At 42.2% G+C, this 24,609-nt stretch overlaps 1 protein-coding gene across 1 annotated transcript; it reads right to left on the reverse strand.

Annotated features, from left to right (window-relative positions):
* Nucleotides 1–13,793: 13,793 nt before the first annotated feature.
* LOC311234440 (E3 ubiquitin-protein ligase TRIM39-like) lies at nt 13,794–18,003 on the reverse strand. Its single transcript, XM_084321617.1, has 2 exons — nt 17,881–18,003; nt 13,794–15,742 (listed from the first exon to the last, which is right to left on the reverse strand). Exon 2 carries the CDS (start codon nt 15,738–15,740, stop codon nt 14,178–14,180), a length of 1,563 nt encoding a protein of 520 aa, XP_084177743.1. The 5' UTR covers nt 15,741–15,742; nt 17,881–18,003; the 3' UTR covers nt 13,794–14,177.
* Between the last annotated feature and the right edge of the window lie 6,606 nt (nt 18,004–24,609).

The following is a 24,609-nucleotide window of genomic DNA, read 5'->3' on the forward strand; positions in this document are numbered from 1 at the left end:
GCAATTTAGGTACAATTCACAGTAGGTGTACGAGTTGTAGTGCAAATCCTTTATCAATAAATATAAAGTGTAAGTGTGTTTGTGTGATCTAAAGTGTGGAGAGTGGGTGCTGCAGTGTGTTGTTTGTTTGAGTGAGTGTGTGCGTGTGGGTGTGTGTGCTGTGTGCATTTGATGGTTGTTGCATAGTGATTATTGTTCGTTTAGCGATTATTGTTCGTTTAGCAGCCTGATGGCCTGGGGATAGAAGCTTCTTCTGAGTCTTTCTGTGCTCGCCTTAAGACTCCGGTATCGCTTGCCTGACCGCAGCAGTTCAAAGAGGCAGTTGTTCGGGTGGCTCGAGTCCTTAATAATTCTCTTAGCCTTCCCCTTGCACCGCTTGTTGTAAATGTTCTGGAGGGTGGGAAGCCCCCCTCCAATTGTGCGTTCGGCTGAACGTGTCACTCTTTGTAGTCTGCTACGGTCTTGTGCAGTGCTATTCCCAAACCAGGAGGTGATGTTGCCGGTCAGGATGCTCTCTATTGTACATGAGTAGAAGTTCCTAAGGATCTTCTGACTGACTTGGAACTTCCTTAGGCGCCTGAGGAAGTAGAGGCGTTGTCGTGCCTTCTTCACAACACTGTCAATGTGTTGATATATACCATTACCGTTTATGCTTCAAATTATACCGTGATATACATTTTAGACCATACCGTCCAGCCCTAGTCCATGTTCTCCTAAGAGACAACGCATGTAACATGGCAAAGGCTATGGAGGATTACAATGTTGATAGCCTGGGCTGCATGGCCCACACCTTACAGCTGGCTGTGAACGAGGCTGTGCTGAGCCAAAGAGCTGTGATTGACTGTGTTGCCATCGGTCGGAAGATTGTTGGACACTTTAAGCACTCCCAAGTAGCGACCACCCGCCTGGAAGAGTTAATGGTGGCCCTGAAAATAACTAAATCACGAGTCCAACAAGACGTGGCCACACGTTGGAACAGTACATTCTACATGCTCCAGAGTCTGGTGAAGCAGAAGCAAGCTATCGCAGCTTATGCTGTAGAATACAAGTTGGCAGCAACACTCAACGCCGACCAATGGACTCTGGTTGAAAACATCCTCGATCCGTGTGAACGGCTGACTAAAAATATTAGCAAAGCTACAGCCACTACTGCAGACGTGATCCCCTCCATCCATATTGTACCTAGGGATGGGTACCGTTCACATTTGAACGGATACCGGTACCTGTGAATCGATAACGGTACCCAACGGTACTTCTTTCGGTACTTTAGTCTAAAAATGTTACCTACCTACCCCAGTTGTAAAAAAGAATTCGAAAACGTAATATCTAATAAATAAATAATGTATTATTATTACTTTATTACCTACTTACCTGCACTATTCTCTTACCCTACCTACTTTCATACACTTCCAATCAAATTCATATGTCTGTTGTAATTCAAAACCGTAATTCAAAACTTTGTAAAGAAACTCAAAGTTAAGAGATTTGTCGTGTAGGTAAGAGTAAGAGTAAGTTAGAGCGACGGACTGCTCTGTTGTATGTTAGAGCGACGGACTGCTCTGTTGTATGTTAGAGCGACGGACTGCTCTGTTGTATGTTAGAGCGACGGACTGCTCTGTTGTATGTTAGAGCGACGGACTGCTCTGTTGTATGTTAGAACGACGGACTGCTCTGTTGTATGTTAGAGCGACGGACTGCTCTGTTGTATGTTAGAACTTTGTAAAGAAACTCAGTGTTAAGAGCGACGGACTGCTCTGTTGTATGTTAGAGCGACGGACTGCTCTGTTGTATGTTAGAACGACGGACTGCTCTGTTGTATGTTAGAACGACGGACTGCTCTGTTGTATGTTAGTGCAACGGACTGCTCTGTTGTATGTTAGAGCGACGGACTGCTCTGTTGTATGTTAGAACTTTGTAAAGAAACTCAGTGTTAAGAGCGATGCACTGCTCTGTTGTATGTTAGAGCGATGCTCTGTTGTATGTTAGAACTTTGTAAAGAAACTCAAAGTACTAAGAGCGATACACTGCTCTGTTATATATTTTTTAATGAACAATCTTATCACACTTTTCTACTGTCCATTCTATTTGATTATTTTAGCCTATTTTAAACTGCACTTTTTAATCTAATCTACTCTATTTTATTATTTGTATTACTGAAGAACTGTGATTTGCCTTATAATTTATATAAAATGTGTTTTATAAAAATAATTGTATATTTTATTTGGTATGGAGACTGAATCTAAAATGGATACCGATATACTTGTGTTTACATATCCAGGTACGACCACTACACCCCCCACTCCCAGCTCAATCCACCCTGTACAGATTGTAGCATATATTTTTTTTATCAAAAACCTGCACGGACTACAACGTATGACGTATATAATGGCAGTTATTATTATTATTATTATTATTATTATTATTATTATTATTATTATTATTATTATTATTATTATTATTATTATTATTATTATTATTATTATTATTATTATTATTATTATTATTATTATTATTATTATTATTATTATTATTATATTATTTTCTGGCTGCTCCTGAGTCTCCAGCCTTGAAAAATTAATGAATAGCTTCGTCTGTGGTTCATGCAGCTGTGGTCCCGTGGGGGTCGCTCCAGGTCAAACAGAAGCAATCTTCCAGCCGATTGACCCAGACTGCCAGTGCCCTTCAGTTTCATTCCCTTGATCATTGCCATAATGGCAGTGATTTGGCAAGAAAACTTTGTAGTTCTTTTCTTGAATGAGTCCAAATCGGCAAGCAACACTTTGATATATTCTATGTACGCCTTGCCTAAGGCAATTCTGTGTTGGTGTAATGTACTGTACAGGTATGGGCAGGGTAATAGTAGAAAGACATAAATATACAGGCAATAGAATTTGATCTGAATATAATAATATGAGAAGAAATAGAGAGAGAACAATATAATTAACTTTGGATATAAAAATGTGAGTGAAGGGAGCTCCAGTAGCTCACCGCATATCTCGGCGCTATTTCTGCGTCGGGGAAAACCGTCCAAGGTGTTCTGCGCCAAGTATGGATTCTTGAATCTCCGGTGTGACTACGTCCTTGTTGATGTATGTAAGAAAACTTACAAAAGCACATTTAATTCAGGTTTGTACCTTGTGTAGTCACACTTAACTCATTAAGCCCCACCATTTATTTTTTGAAAATTCGCCTAAAACAGCATGCTTACATTAAAATGCTTATATATCCAGATTTATAAGAGCTACTTGCATAAACTTGGTACCTAAAGAAAGCTAAGACTTGGGGGATTCTAATGTTGGTGTCGAACACTGTACAGTTATTACCAAATTGCTGTAGTATTCCTGCAAACACTGAAGAAATGTCATTTTTTGTATCCTCACCTATACAAAGATTACAGTTAGACAGTCAAAAACACCCTGTTACTCATGGTTGCACCCCAGCTATATTCCTACTTTCTTCCTCCATAGGTGCAGATGTTCTGTGCAAACTTTCATGTCAGTAGAATAAAAACTGTGGGTTTAGCACCTGTTTTTGTGGAGAGAGGGCCTGGTGCTGGCGGCCATGTTGGATTTCTCAATTTTGAGGCCTTATTTGACATTTTTGAGCTTGGTATACAGCAGATTTGGATTCAGCACCCCTTAATACCCCTAGAAATGTTGTGTACCAAAAATAAACACGAAATGCCTTCAGCACTTTATACAAGCACATTATCTGAAATGCTGCCTAGTCTATAAGGCTTGCAAGCACCACATAAGGCTGTCGTCGGTCAGACAACTCAACGTTTCACCTTGATGCAGCGCACAGAGCATGTTTGGAAGCGCGTCTATTTTTCTCTCCAACCTATCTGGTATATCCAACCTTTACTGTGCTCAAGCGCATACCATAGGACAGAAAACAAATGCTCGCCAATCTGAACGTGAAATTACCTTGTTGGCTTTGTTATTACACTACCTTGGTTGCGCCGATGGCGCAAAGTTTCAATATTCAGTTGATCGTTTGGAAAGTGCAATGTTTATAATCTTTTTCTGAACCTGAGCTACACAATCTGACATGTGATTGCATTTCCAGGTGACCTGCCAGGACAAAAAGAGGGTTCCTATGGGTTTCCATAGTGCCAGGTCACTTGCTTTTTGCATGGCCAGTCACCTGCAAATGCTATCATGTGTCGTAGCGCCGTTTGAAACAAGGCCACATGCAAACAGTGCTTGGATTATAAGCATTGCACTTCACAAACAATCGACTGGATATTGCAACTTCACGGCATCTGCGCAAGTAAGGTACTGTAGCTTCATTACAAAGCCAACAAAGGAATTTCACATCTTTACATTACGTTGCGTCCAATTGTCCAGCATTCGTTTTCTGGCCTATGGTAGGGAGGTCAAATGTTCTGCAGTAATGTAATCGAATGGGAGCTCTGCCCCCACAATGCTGTTCATGACACAGTTTCGGCTCCTTCCATTTTCAGGACCATTTCACTGACAAAAAGCCAAAGTCCCAGACGATACTTTCAATTGGTAGAACAAACAACCACTCAAACTGTAGTCAACCCCTGTGCCACACAATGGCGTTTGTTGGTTGATGATTTGTGGGCGAAATGCCTGTCAAAATGGTGTCAGCGTTTTTCATTCAAATGGCTACTCCTCTTAAATAGGAGCCGACAACAAGGTTCTTCCATTTAAACGTTGCCCCAAGTCTCGACTACAACCACCTTGAATCGGATTTATCTTTCCGTTTGGGACTTTTGAGTTTTTAATCAAAAGGCGATGGGTGCACTATATCACCTATCAGGAATTCAATGTGGCCAACCCGGCGCAAGCGGTCTCTACTATTTAAAATCATATTTTCCATGGTCGATTATAATAGATTATTACATGGCGTTTTCACATTTGCCGAAATGCTTGCTTGTGATTGGTCAATAGCGCTTGTCAGAGGTCCGATATTACTCGATAATGGACCTCTGTGGAACAATAATGACCGCTGTGCGCAGCTGTGCGCAATCAAGGCCACTGACACACTGCATCAGTGCAGCCAATCAGACACACCTGCTGGCTGCACTGACTGTGTGTGACGATGACAGCGGAGCCAGAACAGAACTGCGTCTGCATTTGATCTCGTCTTGTCGATGTAAAATGAATTAGGTATATTGTTAGTAAGTTAGCCATGTAATAAGCGGGATAATGTATAGCTATACTCGATCATTTTCGCAAAATAATTGACCTTCACTGACGTTTAAAACACCTCGGCGAGGCGCCTCGGTATTTTAAACTCCGTGTCGGTCAATTATTTTGCAACAATGACCTCGTAGCTATACATTATCCCTTACTTATAGCTTGGTCAAGTGATTACAGGAGGTTATTATTATTTTGTTATTTTGCCACTAAAAACTAACGTTTTCGATTTTTATCATATTGTAGAGACCACCTCACTGAGATGGAATATTAAATGAAAAAAGATATTTTCGGTAAATGCAGAAATATGTCTGACCCCCCTACTCTGGTGTTTTCACCCAACCTCGTCCTATGAGTTTGACCGTAGTAAAGGTTGGGTATACCAGCTATCTCAAGCATGCTGTCTGCCACCAGCCACCCACCACCAGCCACCCACCACCCACCACCCACCACAGCTGTGATCAAGACCCTGGTCCTCACAATGACATCAGTGCATACTATGGCTGCATGCCAATGTGATGAGACGCCTTGGCTCGCTGGTGGGTGTGGCATACTGAAGTAGGTTCATGGCACCAAAAGGGGTGGAGTGAGGTTCCGGTAGCGACGAGCGTGCCACATGAGTAGCAGGCAGCAATATGATCTGAGCTGACTCTTTTTTTTTGTTTTTTTGTATGAGTCGACTTACTATTTTCTTCTAGCGGTTCCTGGTGTCTCTATAAGAGACAGTGGCACCGGGCTGCTGCCAGAACAGACAAGTCTGACAGACAGACCGACACTGACCATCACAGAGGAGGTTCAGCCACTGGATTTAAACAGAGCTATACCACTAACTTACACCAGAGAGATCATGGGACTCCTCAGTGTTGAAGAACTGGTAAGTGATTCTATAGGGGCCTCTCTCTAGCGGTTGTGTGGAGACTGAATCCAACATGAATTCAGTTTAGATTGAGACGATGTGATACACAATCTGATGTGACATCAGCAATATTAATCTTGGGGGGGAAGTGTATTGCCATGTTGTCTATGGTGATGATGATGATGAAGATGATGATGATGATGATGATGATGATGAATATTTTGATGATGATCAGGGACAGCAGCATCATGAGAACCAGGAGGTAGAGCTCTGTTAACTCTGAACATATAGTTGTCACGATGAGATGACCGACACGTTAGGTCAGAAATAACAGTATCTGCTCTAACCTTTTAAAACTTAAAATCTAAATTCTAAATGTCATTTAAATTTATATAATGCAGTGCAATCAGAAAATTCCTCCCTTTTTACAGAAATCATTCTTGAGGCCGGTTGGCGGGTGGATGTTGGATGTATAGCCTGGGGGCCACCAGTTGTCTATCAACCTATTTTAACTCTCTGGTTTGGTTTATATCAGACCGATATATATCAGAGTTTGAATCATACATCAAATTGGTTCTGTTGTTGTTCCACTGGAACCAAGTGCTTTTCAATGGACAGAGAAAGCAGCTTGTGGCACATTTTTTTTTTTTTATCTTTTTCCCCCTCCTTTTTCCTCCGATTTCTCCCATCCCAATGGTAGTCGTTATGCCAATTCCCAATCCCCTTCCTGGTCGCTGCGCACTTACCCCCCACAGTCGGTCTGGGAGAGTGGAGGCTATCACGTGCTTCCTTCGACACACGTCTAGCCAATCAACCGCTTCTTTTCACCTGGCAGCGCGGACTCTCACTGAGAGGGTGTAACGTGTGGAAGGATCACACTACCCCCCTTAGATCCTATCCGCGCTTAGCAGGCGCCCCGACCGAACTGTAGGAGTCGCTGTTTACAACGACCCGGACCCACCCCTCCAGCTTTCCCACCCTCTAATACTGCCAATTGTATTAGTGTGAACGGCCAGCTAAGCTGGTGACAACACCGGGAGCTGGATTCGAACAGGCGAATCCAGCGTCTCCGGCGTTGGTGGCTTGTGGCACATTCTAACAACCACTGGTACAATAGGAAAAAGTGTCTTTGAGTTGCTATGAAGTGTCTCTTTATCAACAACTACAAACATTTAGACTGATGATTTACCAACAGTGGACATATCACTGCCCTCAATTTAGCTCTGCGGTTTTTGATGAAGTTCGAAATCTAACAGCAACTGAAGGAAGCTCCTAGTTGTGTCCTATATTGTTAGGTTACCTTGTTTTCTGCTTTGCTCAATGGCACAATGGCAGGCACAAGTGTAAGCCAACGTGTCCTTACCTTTAGCAACGTGGCGTCCGTTCTTAGAGGATGATAGTCGACTAAACAAAACAAATTATTAGTTGACTAATAGTAATAAGATAGGGTTTTGTTTACCATTCAATTAGTTGATTTAATTGTGAATCTTTATAACTGCGCTCTCCACTTGACTGTCTGCCAGCAAATGAATACACTTGTGCAGAATGATCATTGTAGGGCAAGTGTTTGAGATCAATGCATACGGAATTTTTGTTTTGACACTAGAGATGTGCTCACTGCTCAGGCCTTTTCCAGGAAATGAATCATGCAGCATGGAGAGAAAAGAATGAATCAGCGAAACAAGCAGTAGTTCACCTACTCAACACCCAGACAAGTGTTTAGTCCTGTCATTTATTATTTCAAGGCAGCCCTGCACTGCTCAAGGGCACAAATGTTGGGGATGTTAAAGGTTCCCGATGCCTTAAAGGAACACAAGAACATTTTGGGGAAATGCTCTTGTTTACCATCATCCCTCAGAATCAGATGAGAAGATTGATATAATTGAATTTCATCTCTGTGTGTCAGGTTTGGAGTTGTATTATAGGCTAGCTGCTCCCTACTGCTTCCAGTCCTTGTGCTAAGCTAGGCTAGCATGCATCTGGGCCTCTCTCTGGGCTTACTGGACACACAGAGATGAAACTAATATACATTTTCTTGACTGACGCTGGGGAAGATGGCAGATGAGTGTTTCTTCAAAAATGTTGGAGTGTTCCTTTAATGCCTCATTTGGAAGATTTTAACGGTCAAACCTTTAAGTAAATTCCCCTCCCCTCCCAACAGGTGACAGGAAAGAGGTGGGAGGGAAAGCAGACAGACAACTTCTCAGGGGGCGTGTACGAGGCAGCTGTCAATCAAGAGCAGGATGGTCATAGAACACACAGAGAGCAGGTGGGCGGAGCCCTGTCGGAGGAGAGTGACAGTGGCAGCGAAGAGGTCAGCGTGGCGGCTCTCAACGTAAGACAACAATACATGAACATGGACATTATTTCATGTACTGTCTGAGTGTGAGAATAATTACTCTACATGTGAGATCTGTGAACAGAATATTTAAAACACACACACAAATTAACTTAACACAAATTACAAGACTTTGAAGCGATTAAAACAATAAACTCAGTGTATGTCAATTGATGATTGTTATACACCCAAAAGCGCTTGAAACTAACTCTTGAATATAATTACTGTATTTTTTTGCTAAGCTCTTTTCTTGTTGTTTAATTGTACGTTTGGTTCTCCATTAGATACATTTACCTAACATTTACAATATCACAACATGGCGTAGAACAATATGGCTGAAATGTAACCCATTATGTTGCTGTTCGTTCTCTCAGACGGACAACAGCGGCCGGCTGAAGCTGGAGACGGTGGACGACCTCTTCAACATCATGAAACTGAGGAAGAGGAGGAGGGAGAGGAAGGCCGCCGCCCACAAGAAAGAGCCAGAGGCTGAGATCATTGTAAGCTGCTGTTGTCTTTTCTCGTTCTTTCTTTCTTTCTTTCTTTCTTTCTTTCTTTCTTTCTCTTATCTTTCTTTCTCTTTCTTTCTTTCTTTCTCTCTCTCTCATCTCATGTCATCTGACTTTCTCTCTGTCTTCTCTCACCCTCTGGTGACTCTTAGTCAAATAGATGCATCAGCGGTGAATAAAAGTCTAAATTCAACTCAACGTCTCAGTAGTTCTGCTTCAGACTCACTCTGTGTCCTTGTCCTTGTGTCCTTGTCTCCTTCTCACCAGCCTGAGACGAAATCTTACAGCTGTTTGCCCATGATATTCAGCGACAAATTAGAGGCAAAGCATCCAAAAGCCCATTCTTTGGCTTGAGCGCTGACGGAACCACTGATGTCACTCACTGGAAAAGAACAATTCTCGTGTAATATACAGTTCGCCGATGACAACTTGGAAGCTCAGAACTTCTTTTGGGGTTTTTACAATGCCCGGCCCAGACACAACAGCCGAGACGCTGTTTTTGTGTATAAAATACTTTTACGCCTCGACCTGCCCATGGAGAGGCTGATAGGATACTGTTTTGACGGGGCCAGCAACATGTCTGGGGGGTACAGGCTAGACCAGGGGTTCCCAAACTTTTCAGGCCACGACCCAAAAAAAACGGTGTTAGAGAGCCGTGACCCCCACTATTATAGGAGGTTAAATTATTTTTTTAAATTTAAACGGAAATGTATGGTTGAAACATGCAAACGTTCAAACGCACACACACTAATAAGCATTGGAGGCTTTTAACCAGGGCCGGACTGGGGAAATCATTCAGGCCAGGAAATATAGCCCCAGTCAGGCCACTTTTTAAGCAGGGGGTCTGGGGGTCCCCCACCAGGATTTTTTTTGTTACAAAGACTTCATTTCCTGCATTCTGGTGCAGGAATTTTTTTTATTTGTACCCTTTAAATTCCAGTGTTTGTGATGGCATCACAAATTATTGTTAAAAAACAGGCTAGCATATGTATGATTAGCAACAACACAGATTTTTATGGATTTTCTGTTTTTTGATAAATACAATATTTTATTCAACTTCAGCCCTGATCATAACACCACATATTCATTTTATAATTCTAACCCTTTAAATGCCAGTGTGTGTGATGGCATATATTTGCAATATATCAAATGCAAAGTAAATTTTTCTGGGGGGGATTATTACAGGTTAGCTAGTGATCTCCTGGTTGTTCCCCACCTAGGTTATCTAACTATTGCGCTGGTGCAACTAGAAACACTGGCCTGGCCTGCTTCTAAGTTCAGTGGCCTGACCGCAAAAAAAAAATTAAAATTTTTATTTATTTTTTTATCATCTGGCGACCCCCCAGCACCCCATACCGATTTAAAGTTCCAACGTGGCTGGGTGTAACGGTACACAAAAACCACGGCACGGTACGTACCTCGGTTTTGAAGTCAAGGTTCGGTACGGTTTTCGGTACAGTGAGGGAAAGTTTGGCTTTCCATGTTCCACTCAGGGCTAATAGCAGTAGCTAATTGTACGTGTAGGGCTGTCAACGAATATTTTATATTGAAATTAATAATCGACTTGTACATATTTTTCTTTTTTATAATAATAATAATTATTATATTAGATTGTGAAAAAAACAGCCCCCGGTGGGCGGTCGTTAGTGGTTAACATACCGTTGTATTAGTTCGGTACACTACACAGCCGTTCGGTACGGTATGGTACACACTGAAACTTGTTCGGTACGGATACGTGTACCTTTACACCCCTAATGTCTGTGCAATACGACATTACCTCACTATAATATATACATGTCTGTGCAATACGACATTACCTCACTGTAATATATACATGTCTGTGCAATACCACATCTACCTCACTATAATATATACATGTCTGTGCAATACCACATCTACCTCACTATAATATATACATGTCTGTTAGGGGTGTAACGGTACACAAAAACCACGGTACGGTACGTACCTCGGTTTTGAAGTCAAGGTTCGGTACGGTTTTCGGTACAGTGGGGGAAAGTTTGGCTTTCCATGTTCCACTCAGGAGTGATGTAGTGTGCAGTAGCTAATTGTACTTGTAGGGCTGTCAACGAATATTCTATATTGAAATTAATAATCGACTCGTACATTTCTTTTTTTATAATAATAATAATTATATTAGATTGTGAAAAAAACAGCCCCCGGTGGGCGGTCGTTAGTGGTTAACATACCGTTGTATTAGTTCGGTACACTACACAGCCGTTCGGTACGGTATGGTACACACTGAAACTTGTTCGGTACGGATACGTGTACCTTTACACCCCTAATGTCTGTGCAATACGACATTACCTCACTATAATAATTATATACATGTCTGTGCAATACGACATTACCTCACTATAATATATACATGTGCAATACGACAGATGTTTGGGACATGTGCAATAATGTCATTGACTACTAAGGTGCAATATCTTTTTCTCTACTGTATGATACAATTATATAGTATATAGAAGTATAATATAGAGTAATACATGATTAATATAGTAATACATACAGTATATAGATAAATGTGTGTGTATAAATGAATGAACCTCAGTAAATATGCAATTTAACTGACAGATACACAAAAGTTATTAATTTATGTTAATGTAATTGTGTTGATGTTTTCATTTCTGCAAAATAAGTATGTACATTTTGTTTGGTTTGGTAAACATCGCGCTATGAACAGTCTATCAGTGTACTGTATGTGTGTAGGGGCAGGTACAATACGAGTTTTCTTCTTCCTGTTCCTTTCGGTCATGGAATTTAGTGGATCATATTAAGTGAACTATATGTACTGAAGACACTGTTGGACTGTAACAATTCCATGTATGAATGATAATAATAAAAAAATATTTGCAATGCTGTTTAAAAAAAAAAAAAAGTATGTTCTTGTGAATAAGTGCATGTGTAGCAGTGTATGTGTACACTAATGTATGTGTGGTAGTGAGTGTGTATGGGTACACTAATGTATGTATGTTAGTGTGTGTGTGTATGGGTACACTAATGTATGTATGTTAGTGTGTGTATGGGTACATGGAATGTGTTGTGTGGTAGTGTGTGTATAATTTGTTAGGTGCTGCATAAACACTTTTCGTTGTACTGTGTTACAGTGCAACGACAATAAAGCTTTCTACTTCTACTCTACTACACAGCGAATGGCACCCCTAACCACAGGGAATGGCACCCCTAACCACAGGGAATGGCACCCCTAACTACAGGGAATGGAGGCAGCCATCTTTATGCACTTTGTCCATCAGTAGTTTGAGCTTAGAGCTTCTAGAGCAGTGGTGCCCAACCAGTCGATCTCGATCGACAGGTAGATCGCGGGCTGATTTCAAGTAGATCTTGATTAATAAAATTCGATTATTAAAAAAAAAGAAAAAAAAAGTTTTTGCTAAGTCAACTCTGCCTCTCCTTGTTAACTACAACAAGCAATGCTGTTTGTTATTTAAGATGAGGTCGGACTCGGCACTGACAGATGTGTTCATTATGCTGCTTTTATAAAGCCTCAAATGACGGCTTACAATATACAATTTTGGCTGGTAGCTCTTGGGCTAGGTGGTAAATAAAAAAGTAGATCTTGGTTCAAAAAAGGTTGGGCACCCCTGTTCAATCTAGAGAATCAGATTCAGTATCAGTTAGTATAATGAACGTGGTTTGTAAGGTTCTGATTCTGACATATTAGGAGCCATTCTTTAATGTTGCTTTAGAGATGAATTACTTTAATTCTTAAACAATCAAACATCCAACTATCACCAAACATAAGAGAACATGAATAGAAACATTTTAAGAAAAGGGTCACAAAAAAAAGAAGATCACCATATACTGAAAACACAAAATTAGGTATATAAAGATAATTGGTCCTGTTGAATGTGGTGTGGTAGTGAGTGTGGGTACACTGGTACATACATTAGTATGTAGCACCTCTAGCTCCCTGACCTCCTCCTCCTCCACACCCCTACCCGTCACGTCAGGTCTGCTGACACCAACCCCTTACTTCCCATCAGGACCAAGCTCCAGACCTGGGGCAACAGGGCCTTTGCAGCAGCTGCCCCCTCCCTCTGGAATGCCCTCCCCTCACATCAGCAACACCCCACCGTCCTTTAAATCAGCCTAAAAAACAAACCCTGCCAACACCCTACAGAACAAAATCAGTCTCCCTTCCACTGTCTGTGGAGCAGCTCCAGACTTTATACCTGATGACGTCACAAGTTGAGTCTTACTTCTCTGGTTTCTGGCTTTGGGGGAGAGTAGCACATGTTCACAAATATTGATTGAACTTTCCTAGAAATAACATATTGGAATTCTTGATTTGGGTGACGTTCCCCTATCAATCACCTGTTCCCAAACAATGTGATGCATGTAAATACTTCACCTTCAAAGCCCTCAACAACCTGCCACCTCTACCTCTCTGACCTCCTCCTCCATCACCTCTACCTCTCTGACCTCCTCCTCCATCACCTCTACCTCTCTGACCTCCTCCTCCATCACCTCTCTGACCTCCTCCTCCATCACCTCTACCTCTCTGACCTCCTGCTCCTCTACCTCTCTGACCTCCTCTACCTCTCTGACCTCCTCCTCCATCACCTCTACCTCTCTGACCTCCTCCTCTACCTGTCTGACCTCCTCCTCCTCCACCTCTCTGACCTCCTCCACCTCCTCTACCTCTCTGACCTCCTCCACCTCCTCTACCTCTGACCTCCTCCACCTCCTCTACCTCTGACCTCCTCCACCTCTCTGACCTCCTCCTCCACCTCTCTGACCTCCTCCACCTCTCTGACCTCCTCCTCCACCTCTCTGACCTCCTCCACCTCTCTGACCTCCTCCTCCTCCTCTACCTCTCTGACCTCCTCCTCCTCTACCTCTCTGACCTCCTCCTCCACCTCCTCTAAGTTGCTGCCAACACCCTACTGTTCTTTAAATCAGCCTCAAATCGACATTTTCACAAATTTTGTAAAGCGTCTGTAAAGCGTCTTTGAGCACTGTGAAAAGCACAAATCGAATGTATTATTAATAATCATATCAATATTATTATTATTAATGCTATTGTTGATGTTATTATTATTAGTAGTAATATAGATACGACTATTAATAATAATACACATATTCATACATTATTAATAATAATAATAATAATTATTATGTTACCACCCCCTATCTTCACTTCCTCTTTCTCTCCTACTGCTTCCTCCCCTGTCTTTCATTGTCCAGGTCATACAGTCCAACTTACACCATACTCCCCTCACTCCGGCGCCAATCATCTGCCTTGTTGTCAAATCACTGCTTCAGTCGGTCTGACTGACTCGGCGGAGGGTCAGCGGCTTCCTGTCTCGCGTCAAGAAGAACGGATACAGTTTCTCATAGAATGGGCAGCGACTGAAGCTGTAGATGTTGGCTCCAGTGTCTGCGTTGTAAAAGGAGACATCTCTGGCCTCATAATCCACAAACACCCCTAGTGTCTGAAGCGTCTCTGTCAGGGAGAGGGTGACACGAGGGTCAGCACGAGCTTTATACACACCACTGTGCAATCCCACAGCCCAGACCCCGCTGTCAGGATTAAACTGGATGGCGCTCTTCCTCTCAATGGACTCTGTGGCGACGCCTATATCCCAGGAGGCGTTTCCCGTCACCTCGACCTCATAGTAAAATCTCCCAGAGTCGAACCCTTCCTTCCCCAGGACACACACGTTGTTCTCAAATCTTTTGGGATTACAGGAGAGAGCCTGTGGGGCGGCTCCCCATCTCACTTGTCTGCGGTCCTCAGAGAGAAGGAGTTCAGGATGAGCAGTGTCCGGGTCCAGAGACACGTCCACAGCATACTGTCTCACTGTGATCACTCCCATCTCCTCTAGTGTCTCAGAGAGCGTCTTCTGCATATTTTCCACAGCTCTCCTCACGGCCTCCATGGGGCCTCGGTCAAACTGGACCTTCCTTCCAGGCAAGGTCTGGGTTGTTGTGGGGAGGGTGCAGAGGGCTGCAGAGCTCTCGAGGAGGTGGAGTTGGTCCTCGGTGTGCGAGAGTATCTTCAGCTCTGAGCTCCTGCTCAGTAACATGTTGATCTCCTCCTCGAGCTCTTTGATGATTTCGTCAGCCTGTTTCTCTAAAGCCTTCTGGGTCTTTTCAGCTGCCTTAATGATTTCAGATGTGCTTCTCTCACCAAGGTCGACAGAGTTCCTGATCTTCTGAACCCTCTGCTGTCGCTCCCGGATCATGTGTTGTACTTGTAACTCTGTGTTTCCCAGTTCTACCTTCCTCTCTTCACACTCGTCCTCAATGGGTACAGTCGTGTGGGTCTTGTGGTCGGATAAAATGCACAGTAAACACACGCACATCTTGTCGTTCTTACAGAACAGTTCCAGAGGCCTTTTGTGCTTCTTACAGGCCCTGTCCTCCAGGTTCTCCACAGGATCAATCAGGTTGTGGCTCTTGAAGGAAGCCAGGATCTGGTGAGGCTGCAGGTGGCTCTCACAGAAAGAGGCCAGACACACCAGGCAGGACTTCAGAGCCTTGACCCCTTTCTCAGTACAAACATCACAAGGAACATCTCTAGACTCAACAAGATGACTTCGCTCCGGAGGCTTGGTTTCATCTTCAACTGAAGCCAGTTTATTAATCCGAGCGGCCATTTCAGAGAATAAAGTGTTGACTTTGAGATCCGGTCGCCTCTCGAAGGCATTCTTACACATGGGACACAGGCAGCGGTCACTGCTATCCCAGTAGCCCGTGATACAGGTCTTACAGAAGTTGTCTCCACAGGGGATGGTGACCGGGTCAGTGAACACATCTAGACAGATGGAACACTGGAACTGATCCTCTGACAGACTGGAACTGAGACTGGAACTGGCCATAACTGTGAACAAAGAAAAACAAATGATAAATACACTATAGCTGCCAGCAACCATTCACTGTGTCCAAACACATAGGGCTCTATTTTAGTGAAGCGCAAGGCATGCGCTGGCTGTTTGGGCCCAAGGTAACATGGTGGTTCGAAGGGAACAGCTTTTCTGTAAGTGTTATTTGTGAATGTGTGAAGACTGTCTGTATTACACACAGAGGGAACTGTCTGACCACTTTCAAACTAAGTACAGAATAAAAAATACTTCCAACTAAACTTTCATGATTATGAATATGTAGGCTACATGTCAAAAGGGCAATACATTTTGTTAATGTAATCTACTTGCACATATGTATGTTATATAGCCTAGTACTATTCTTACTGGATTAAACATTAAAGTAAATCCTTCAACTGAATGCAGCCTTTTAATCGTATAATCACAACAAGCTATTTCACTTTTACACTTGTGGTTATTGAATCCGTGCATGGATCAGCATCGTGAAAACATCATGGAAATCATCATCTATGAGCACAATACACTAGAAGAGAGAGGCACTTGTGAGGACAGTGACTACAATAAATACCTCTCGTTCTAGTGGAAATCTGATTGAGAGTAGTAGGCCTATATATTGATTGATTGTTTGAAAACTTTATTAACAGATTGCAGAATGGGTACAATACAAAATAACTGCTAAGAGGATGCAGACCAGAAAAACCATGACACTCCCCTGACTTATAATGGGGCTCTATGGCGAAACCATGACGCTTTCTGACTAAAAGTATAATGGGGCTCTATGGAGAAACCATGACACTCACCTGACTAAAAGTATAATGGGGCTCTATGGAGAAACCATGACGCTTTCTGACTAAAAGTATAATGGGGCTCTATGGAGAAACCATGACACTCACCTGACTAAAAGTATAATGGGGCTCTATGGAGAAACCATGACACTCCCCTGACTAAAAGTATAATGGGGCTCTATGGAGAAACCATGACACTCCCCTGACTAAAAGTATAATGGGGCTCTATGGAGAAACCATGACACTCCCCTGACTAAAAGTATAATGGGGCTCTATGGAGAAACCATGACACTCACCTGACTAAAAGTATAATGGGGCTCTATGGAGAAACCATGACACTCCCCTGACTAAAAGTATAATGGGGCTCTATGGAGAAACCATGACACTCACCTGACTAAAAGTATAATGGGGCTCTATGGAGAAACCATGACACTCCCCTGACTAAAAGTATAATGGGGCTCTATGGAGAAACCATGACACACTCCCCTGACTAAAAGTATAATGGGGCTCTATGGAGAAACCATGACGCTTTCTGACTAAAAGTTGTTTCAAACAAAAACGGCTGGATGTCATTTTGCCAAACCAGCATGGCTGTGAGAGTCTTTAAGCGTTTACATATCTAGCTTTGGCATGGATTGATTGTTTAGGGATAAACCGGATGAACAAAAATTAGGGATTTCAATAGGTGTAGGGTCTATATGGAACACATACAGGAAAACACATGATCTATTCATTCATAAATGGATGACGTGGCTTAATATTGGATGTCTTTGTCCTCGGTGGAAGTTATTCCTATATACCAGGCACATGTTGTTCTGATTGGCCATAATGACGTCAGGCACCACTCCCTGTAATCATGGCATACAAGAGTGTATGTCATAAATGTCTATATGAATTGAAAATGGGGGACCCTGATGGAAACAAGACAAACGTCTTTCTCAGGTCTGCATCCCCTTAACAATTGTATGTATTGAGCCGTACTGTATTGTACCCATTCTGCAATCTGTTAAATAAAGTTCTCATTCATTCATTCATTCATTCATTCATTCCCTCCTGCTCCATAATGACGTCAGGCACCACTCCCTGTAATCATGTCTCCCTCCTGCTCCAGCCCCACAGAGGCGCTTGTCTCACCAAATAGTTACAATAAGTTGGACACAGTGCAAATAAAGTTAAACGTAAACTTATGAGGTCAAAATGAACAAGAATACACTCATGCCTGAATATAATGGACAGAGGTTTGGTTTGGGTGTGTAACGTGTGTTGTTACTGACTGTAAATTCGTGTAAAAACCGATTCTATTCTTATGACATTTTTGTATTTCCTTCTTATTAAAATCAAATCCTACTCACCTTTAAATGGCTCTATTGTTCACACGTGTAAACAGGCCCCTGGACAGTTTGGTGAAACTCTCTTTGTAAAGATTTCTGCTGCGTGTTCCTGGAACTTCCTGCCGAACGGTTCACTTTCATTTCTGCAAAGTGACGTCACTAAGCCCCGCCCTCCCCACAGTTGTTTGCCCAATGATTGGAGTATTCACAGAACCCGCCCCTAAAAGAACTTAAAGGTTCAGTTCAATGAAAAGCGTATTTTTCAACCTTGTTGCATATTTTAACAGAAGGTATGTTGATGTAAAATTACCCAAAATGTTAGACCTGCTGTTGTTGTGAAAATCATAACTAAAACCCTTTAATCTCTATCCCCCTGTGCAGTTTAAACAAGAGTTATATTATATATATATGAATGAATATATATATATGCTGTTTAAACAGTTAGAAGTTAAATGCAGCTTTTTATATAGTTAAATGGTGCTTTTTATATAGCGCTTTTATCTGAAGTGCTTTACAATTTTGCTCCTCACATTCTCCCATTCACTCACACATGACAGAGGCAACCATGCAAGGTGCCAACCGGCAAATGGGTAGCAATTAGGGGTTAAGTGTCTTGCTCAAGGACACTTCGACATGCTGCCCGGGAGGAGCGGGAATCGAACCAGGAACCTTCCGACTACCAAATGACCGTTCTACCTCCTGAGCCACTGTCGCCCCATTTAGTAGTTATATATGTTTTTTCAACAGAGTTAAATATGCAACAGTTAAGTTTAGTCAATTATTTGGAATGAAGATTATGTACAATCAACCACAAATACAGTACATGGAATAAGCATGTAATGTGATTGATTGATTGGACATTTTCATTAACAGATTGCAGAATGGGTACAGTACAGTACGGCTCAATACACACAATTGCAGACCAGAGAAAGACTTTCGGCTTGTTTACATCAGGGTCCCCCATTTTCAATTCATAATGTAATGGTTTAGTCTGCATGCATGACATAAAAATGCTCTCTATTCAAGATATCATTGTGACTTAAAGACACCTGTAAACATGTATTGTGATGTATGTATTGTGATATATGTATTGTGATGTATGTACTGTCTGTGATGTTTGTATTGTGATGTAAAAAAAATATATATATAATCTAACCCTGACTAACCTTACTGTCATGCACTTGTCCTAATAAACTAACCTACACTGTAACACGCAACACTTTGATAAACATTGTTACTCAGATGATAGAGTTGTACCCTTCTTGCTGTCTTGTCGTACAGAACTTGTAAGCCGCTTTGGATAAAAGCTAAATGTCAGCTAAATGACTTTAATGTAAATGTGAATGTGATGTATGTAGGCTAATCATTTGTGTTCAATAGTGGTCTGGTTCAAGCTCCCTTTGTCTTTTGTCACAAATTTGTTCTTAATTTACCTGCCTGGTTAAATGAAATAAAACAATAAACATTTCTCATGATGATAAATAGAAGGTGGTGATCTTCCTCTCATCTCTGTGTTTAGCTCAACAGCACTAGAACCGATCTGGTACTGTGGCTGTAATTCACTGAAAAGCCACAAGATGGAGCTCTAAGCCTGGAAACAGACATGTCGTTCTGATCCGCGTGATTTTTTTCGTAGCCTCTGTTTGCGAAGAAGACTGATTGATTGATTGATTGAAAACTTTATTAACAGATTGCAGAATGGGTACAGAGTACAGTACAGCTCAATACATACAATTGTTAAGGGGATGCAGACCAGTCTTGTTTACATCAGGGTCCCCCATTTTCAATTCATCATAACATATATGACATACATGACATACAGATAGACAGTACTGAGTATACATTATTCACAGTATCACAGTATCCACTGAAATACACAATATACATTATTCACAGTATCACATATCAAATCAAATCAAATCAAATTTATTTATAGGGCCCGACAACACACGTTAATGTCCCCATGGGCCGTACAGGTCTTCTTTAAACAAGTCAAGAAGAAAACATAACAATAAGTCAAGAACAGAACAAGAACACCATAAGGTCCAAACATTTTTAGATGAATGCAAATAAATGAAAGAATGCAAGCACTCCCAGACATACCCCATGCGAAGGTAAGGAAAAACTCACTAAAACCTAACAATAGGGAAAAAAGCTCCACAGGCAGTGTGGAGGAGAGAAACCTTAGAAGGGCCATTCAAGGGGGGATCTCCCTTCTTAGATGTCGGTGATAGTAGTGTTGCAGACGGACAGTTGGTACGCATGCACTCATGTGTGTAGTGAAACACAGATGAGTGCATGCAATAGCAACTGAACATTTTGAAAGATTAAAGATAGAGCTGATAGCGGATCTATTTGAGGCACAGGGGCGGCGCAAAGAGGGTCACGTCCTCCCCGTCTTAGTCACGGGACATTCAACACTCCGGTCATTGCTCAGGGACAGCCGGAGACAGGGAGATAGGGGGCGGCGCAGAGAGGGTCGCGAACTCCCCGACATCATCACAGTATCCACCTAAGGTGCAGTATGCCTAAGGTAGTGTAGGTTGTCCTCCTTGGGTTCCTATAAGTCCCAGGTCAATGTCTGGTAGCAGTCGCTGCCCCCTGTTGTGGGGCCTGGAGGCTGCTAGTCGCTGCCCACTGTTGTGGAGCCTGATGGCCACTGGTATGAAGGACTGTCCGAGGCGGTTAGTTGAGTGTCGGGGGGGAATGAGTCTGTGGCTGAACGAGCTTCTCATATATATATAATTATATTCACAAATTACCCAATGTAGTGTAAAATGTAATTTTGACTGGACTAGACTAATGCAAAAGCTATTTCAATACTATGTACATCGACTTCATTAAACAAAACCCAAGTGCAAAGCAAAATAACATCACATTCAAACACCTTCAAGTTTACCCATCAGGATTTGAGTATTTATCTATTATCTCATGCACATAGGCATTGTGTATAAGGAACTGGCGCATGCCCCCACTGCTAATTTACAAGGTCACCATTCAAAATAGTTCCTACCTATTAATGTGTGTAATGCAGGGTCACCTTTTAAAATAGTCAACTCATGAGGAATGTGCAGGTCAGAGAGAGCATGGATGATGACAGTGAGGATTAACTAATGGTCTATTTTTTAACAAACAAAAAAAGCATACTTATTTATGTATTTATTCACCCATTCATTCATCCATTATTTAATGAATTCATTAATTCATCTATGTATTTATGCATTTAGCTCCTTTGTGTTTTTGGCTGTTAAAACATTGCACATTCTGGTCATTGGTCCTCATTCTCAAACATGTTCGTAATTACCTTTGTAAATATCTTTGTGTCATACTAACAAATTTACAAAAATCCTCCTCCGGATTCCTGAACGTGTGAAACGGTCTCCGGAAGTGGCCAACATTTTCGCAGCTGGGTTCCCATGAATGAAAAACGTCACTCATTCTTAAACTGCAAAGCGCGTTCTTGTACACCTGAATTTGCATACCGCCACGCCCCGCCAGCTCATTATAAGGCGAAGGAGGCGTGTGCAAAACGGCGAGGGCCGTGTGCAAAACAGCGAGAGGGTCGACATTGCATCTGCACCATGCTGACCCATTCAACAGGTAGCATAGAAGCGTTTTGCGACTGATCTCAAAATTAGATTAGATTCAAATGTATTGTTATTATACAGTACAATACACCATCCAACCAAAGTGAAAATGTAACAGTAAAGTGCAATAGTAACATACACAGGTGATGAAACCCAGACATCTCATTTAGTCATGTCAATACTGAACAACTGCGCACTTGTCAAGAGCCAATTGCGCAGTTGTTCAGTATTGACATTACTAAATGAGATGTCATGCTAATATGTCATGTTCTACAGTAGGACTTACTACTATAATACATAATAAAACAAGTCATTCGAATAATAGAAGCCTACTTTGCTGGAACGATTCACTTCCCACGTATACAGTACGTGTGTGTGATGTGTGTGTGTGTGTGTGTGTGTGTGTGTGTGTGTGTGTGTGTGTGTGTGTGTGTGTGTGTGTGTGTGTGTGTGTGTGTCAGTGTGTGTGTGTGTGTGTGTGCTCATGCGCTGAGGCTGCCTCACTAAGCCGTTTCTCCGCGCATTTATTTAGTTCTAGCAATAGGAATAAATCAAACCAACAATAAATAATATCATAGAGAAGAATATATTCCACTATACAGTAACTATATCCGCAGCGATCGGTTGAGTTCTTATTTATTTAGTTTGCAGTGTGTGTGTGTGTGTAATGCTCACAATGCCTCATTGAGTCAGGACTATAAATGCAAAACGTAATTGTTAATGATACAAATATTGTCGTATTTATTATCATTATAATTATTTAATTCCACGGATGTCTGTAGTATCGGCAATCCCCAATCTGGAGGCGCCGACAGGGACCATCAAGCATCACATGGTTTTGATAGTCGTACAGTAACTAACGCTACCGATAAGGCCTGCAAGCACCACATAAGGCTGTCGTCGGACAGACAACTCAACGTTTCACCTTGATGCAGCGCACAGAGCATGTTTGGAAGCGCGTCTATTTTTCTCTCCAACCTATCTGGTATATCCAACCTTTACTGTGCTCAAGCGCATACCGTAGGCCAGAAAACAAATGCTCGCCAATCTGAACGTGAAATTACCTTGTTGGCTTTGTTATTACACTACCTTGGTTGCGCCGATGGCGCAAAGTTTCAATATTCAGTTGATCGTTTGGAAAGTGCAATGTTTATAATCTTTTTCTGAACCTGAGCTACACAATCTGACATGTGATTGCATTTCCAGGTGACCTGCCAGGACAAAAAGAGGGTTCCTATGGGTTTCCATAGTGCCAGGTCACTTGCTTTTTGCATGGCCAGTCACCTGCAAATGCTATCATGTGTCGTAGCTCCGTTTGAAACAAGGCCACATGCAAACAGTGCTTGGATTATAAGCATTGCACTTCACAAACAATCGACTGAATGTTGCAACTTCACGGCATCTGCGCAAGTAAGGTACTGTAGCTTCATTACAAAGCCAACAAAGGAATTTCACATCTTTACATTACGTTGCGTCCAATTGTCCAGCATTCGTTTTCTGGCCTATGGTAGGGAGGTCAAATGTTCTGCAGTAATGTAATCGAATGGGAGCTCTGCCCCCACAATGCTGTTCATGACACAGTTTCGGCTCCTTCCATTTTCAGGACCATTTCACTGACAAAAAGCCAAAGTCCCAGACGATACTTTCAATTGGTAGAACAAACAACCACTCAAACTGTAGTCAACCCCTGTGCCACACAATGGCGTTTGTTGGTTGATGATTTGTGGGCGAAAATGCCTGTCAAAATGGTGTCAGCGTTTTTCATTCAAATGGCTACTCCTCTTAAATAGGAGCCGACAACAAGGTTCTTCCATTTAAACGTTGCCCCAAGTCTCGACTACAACCACCTTGAATCGGATTTATCTTTCCGTTTGGGACTTTTGAGTTTTTAATCAAAAGGCGATGGGTGCACTATATCACCTATCAGGAATTCAATGTGGCCAACCCGGCGCAAGCGGTCTCTACTATTTAAAATCATATTTTCCATGGTCGATTATAATAGATTATTACATGGCGTTTTCACATTTGCCGAAATGCTTGCTTGTGATTGGTCAATAGCGCTTGTCAGAGGTCTGATATTACTCGATAATGGACCTCTGTGGAACAATAATGACCGCTGTGCGCAGCTGTGCGCAATCAAGGCCACTGACACACTGCATCAGTGCAGCCAATCAGACACACCTGCTGGCTGCACTGACTGTGTGTGACGATGACAGCGGAGCCAGAACAGAACTGCGTCTGCATTTGATCTCGTCTTGTCGATGTAAAATGAATTAGGTATATTGTTAGTAAGTTAGCCATGTAATAAGCGGGATAATGTATAGCTATACTCGATCATTTTCGCAAAATAATTGACCTTCACTGACGTTTAAAACACCTCGGCGAGGCGCCTCGGTATTTTAAACTCCGTGTCGGTCAATTATTTTGCAACAATGACCTCGTAGCTATACATTATCCCTTACTTATAGCTTGGTCAGCTTGGTCAAGTGATTACAGGAGGTTATTATTATTTTGTTATTTTGCCACTAAAAACTAACGTTTTCGATTTTTATCATATTGTAGAGACCACCTCACTGAGATGGAATATTAAATGAAAAAAGATATTTTCGGTAAATGCAGAAATATGTCTGACCCCCCTACTCTGGTGTTTTCACCCGACCTCGTCCTATGAGTTTGACCGTAGTAAAGGTTGGGTATACCAGCTATCTCAAGCATGCTGTCTGCCACCAGCCACCCACCACCAGCCACCCACCACCCACCACCCACCACAGCTGTGATCAAGACCCTGGTCCTCACAATGACATCAGTGCATACTATGGCTGCATGCCAATGTGATGAGACGCCTTGGCTCGCTGGTGGGTGTGGCATACTGAAGTAGGTTCATGGCACCAAAAGGGGTGGAGTGAGGTTCCGGTAGCGACGAGCGTGCCACATGAGTAGCAGGCAGCAATATGATCTGAGCTGACTCTTTTTTTTTGTTTTTTTGTATGAGTCGACTTACTATTTTCTTCTAGCGGTTCCTGGTGTCTCTATAAGAGACAGTGGCACCGGGCTGCTGCCAGAACAGACAAGTCTGACAGACAGACCGACACTGACCATCACAGAGGAGGTTCAGCCACTGGATTTAAACAGAGCTATACCACTAACTTACACCAGAGAGATC

This window comes from Notolepis coatsorum (genome assembly GCF_963971535.1).
Source record: "Notolepis coatsorum genome assembly, chromosome: 9".
Classification (NCBI taxonomy): Eukaryota; Metazoa; Chordata; class Actinopteri; order Aulopiformes; family Paralepididae; genus Notolepis; species Notolepis coatsorum.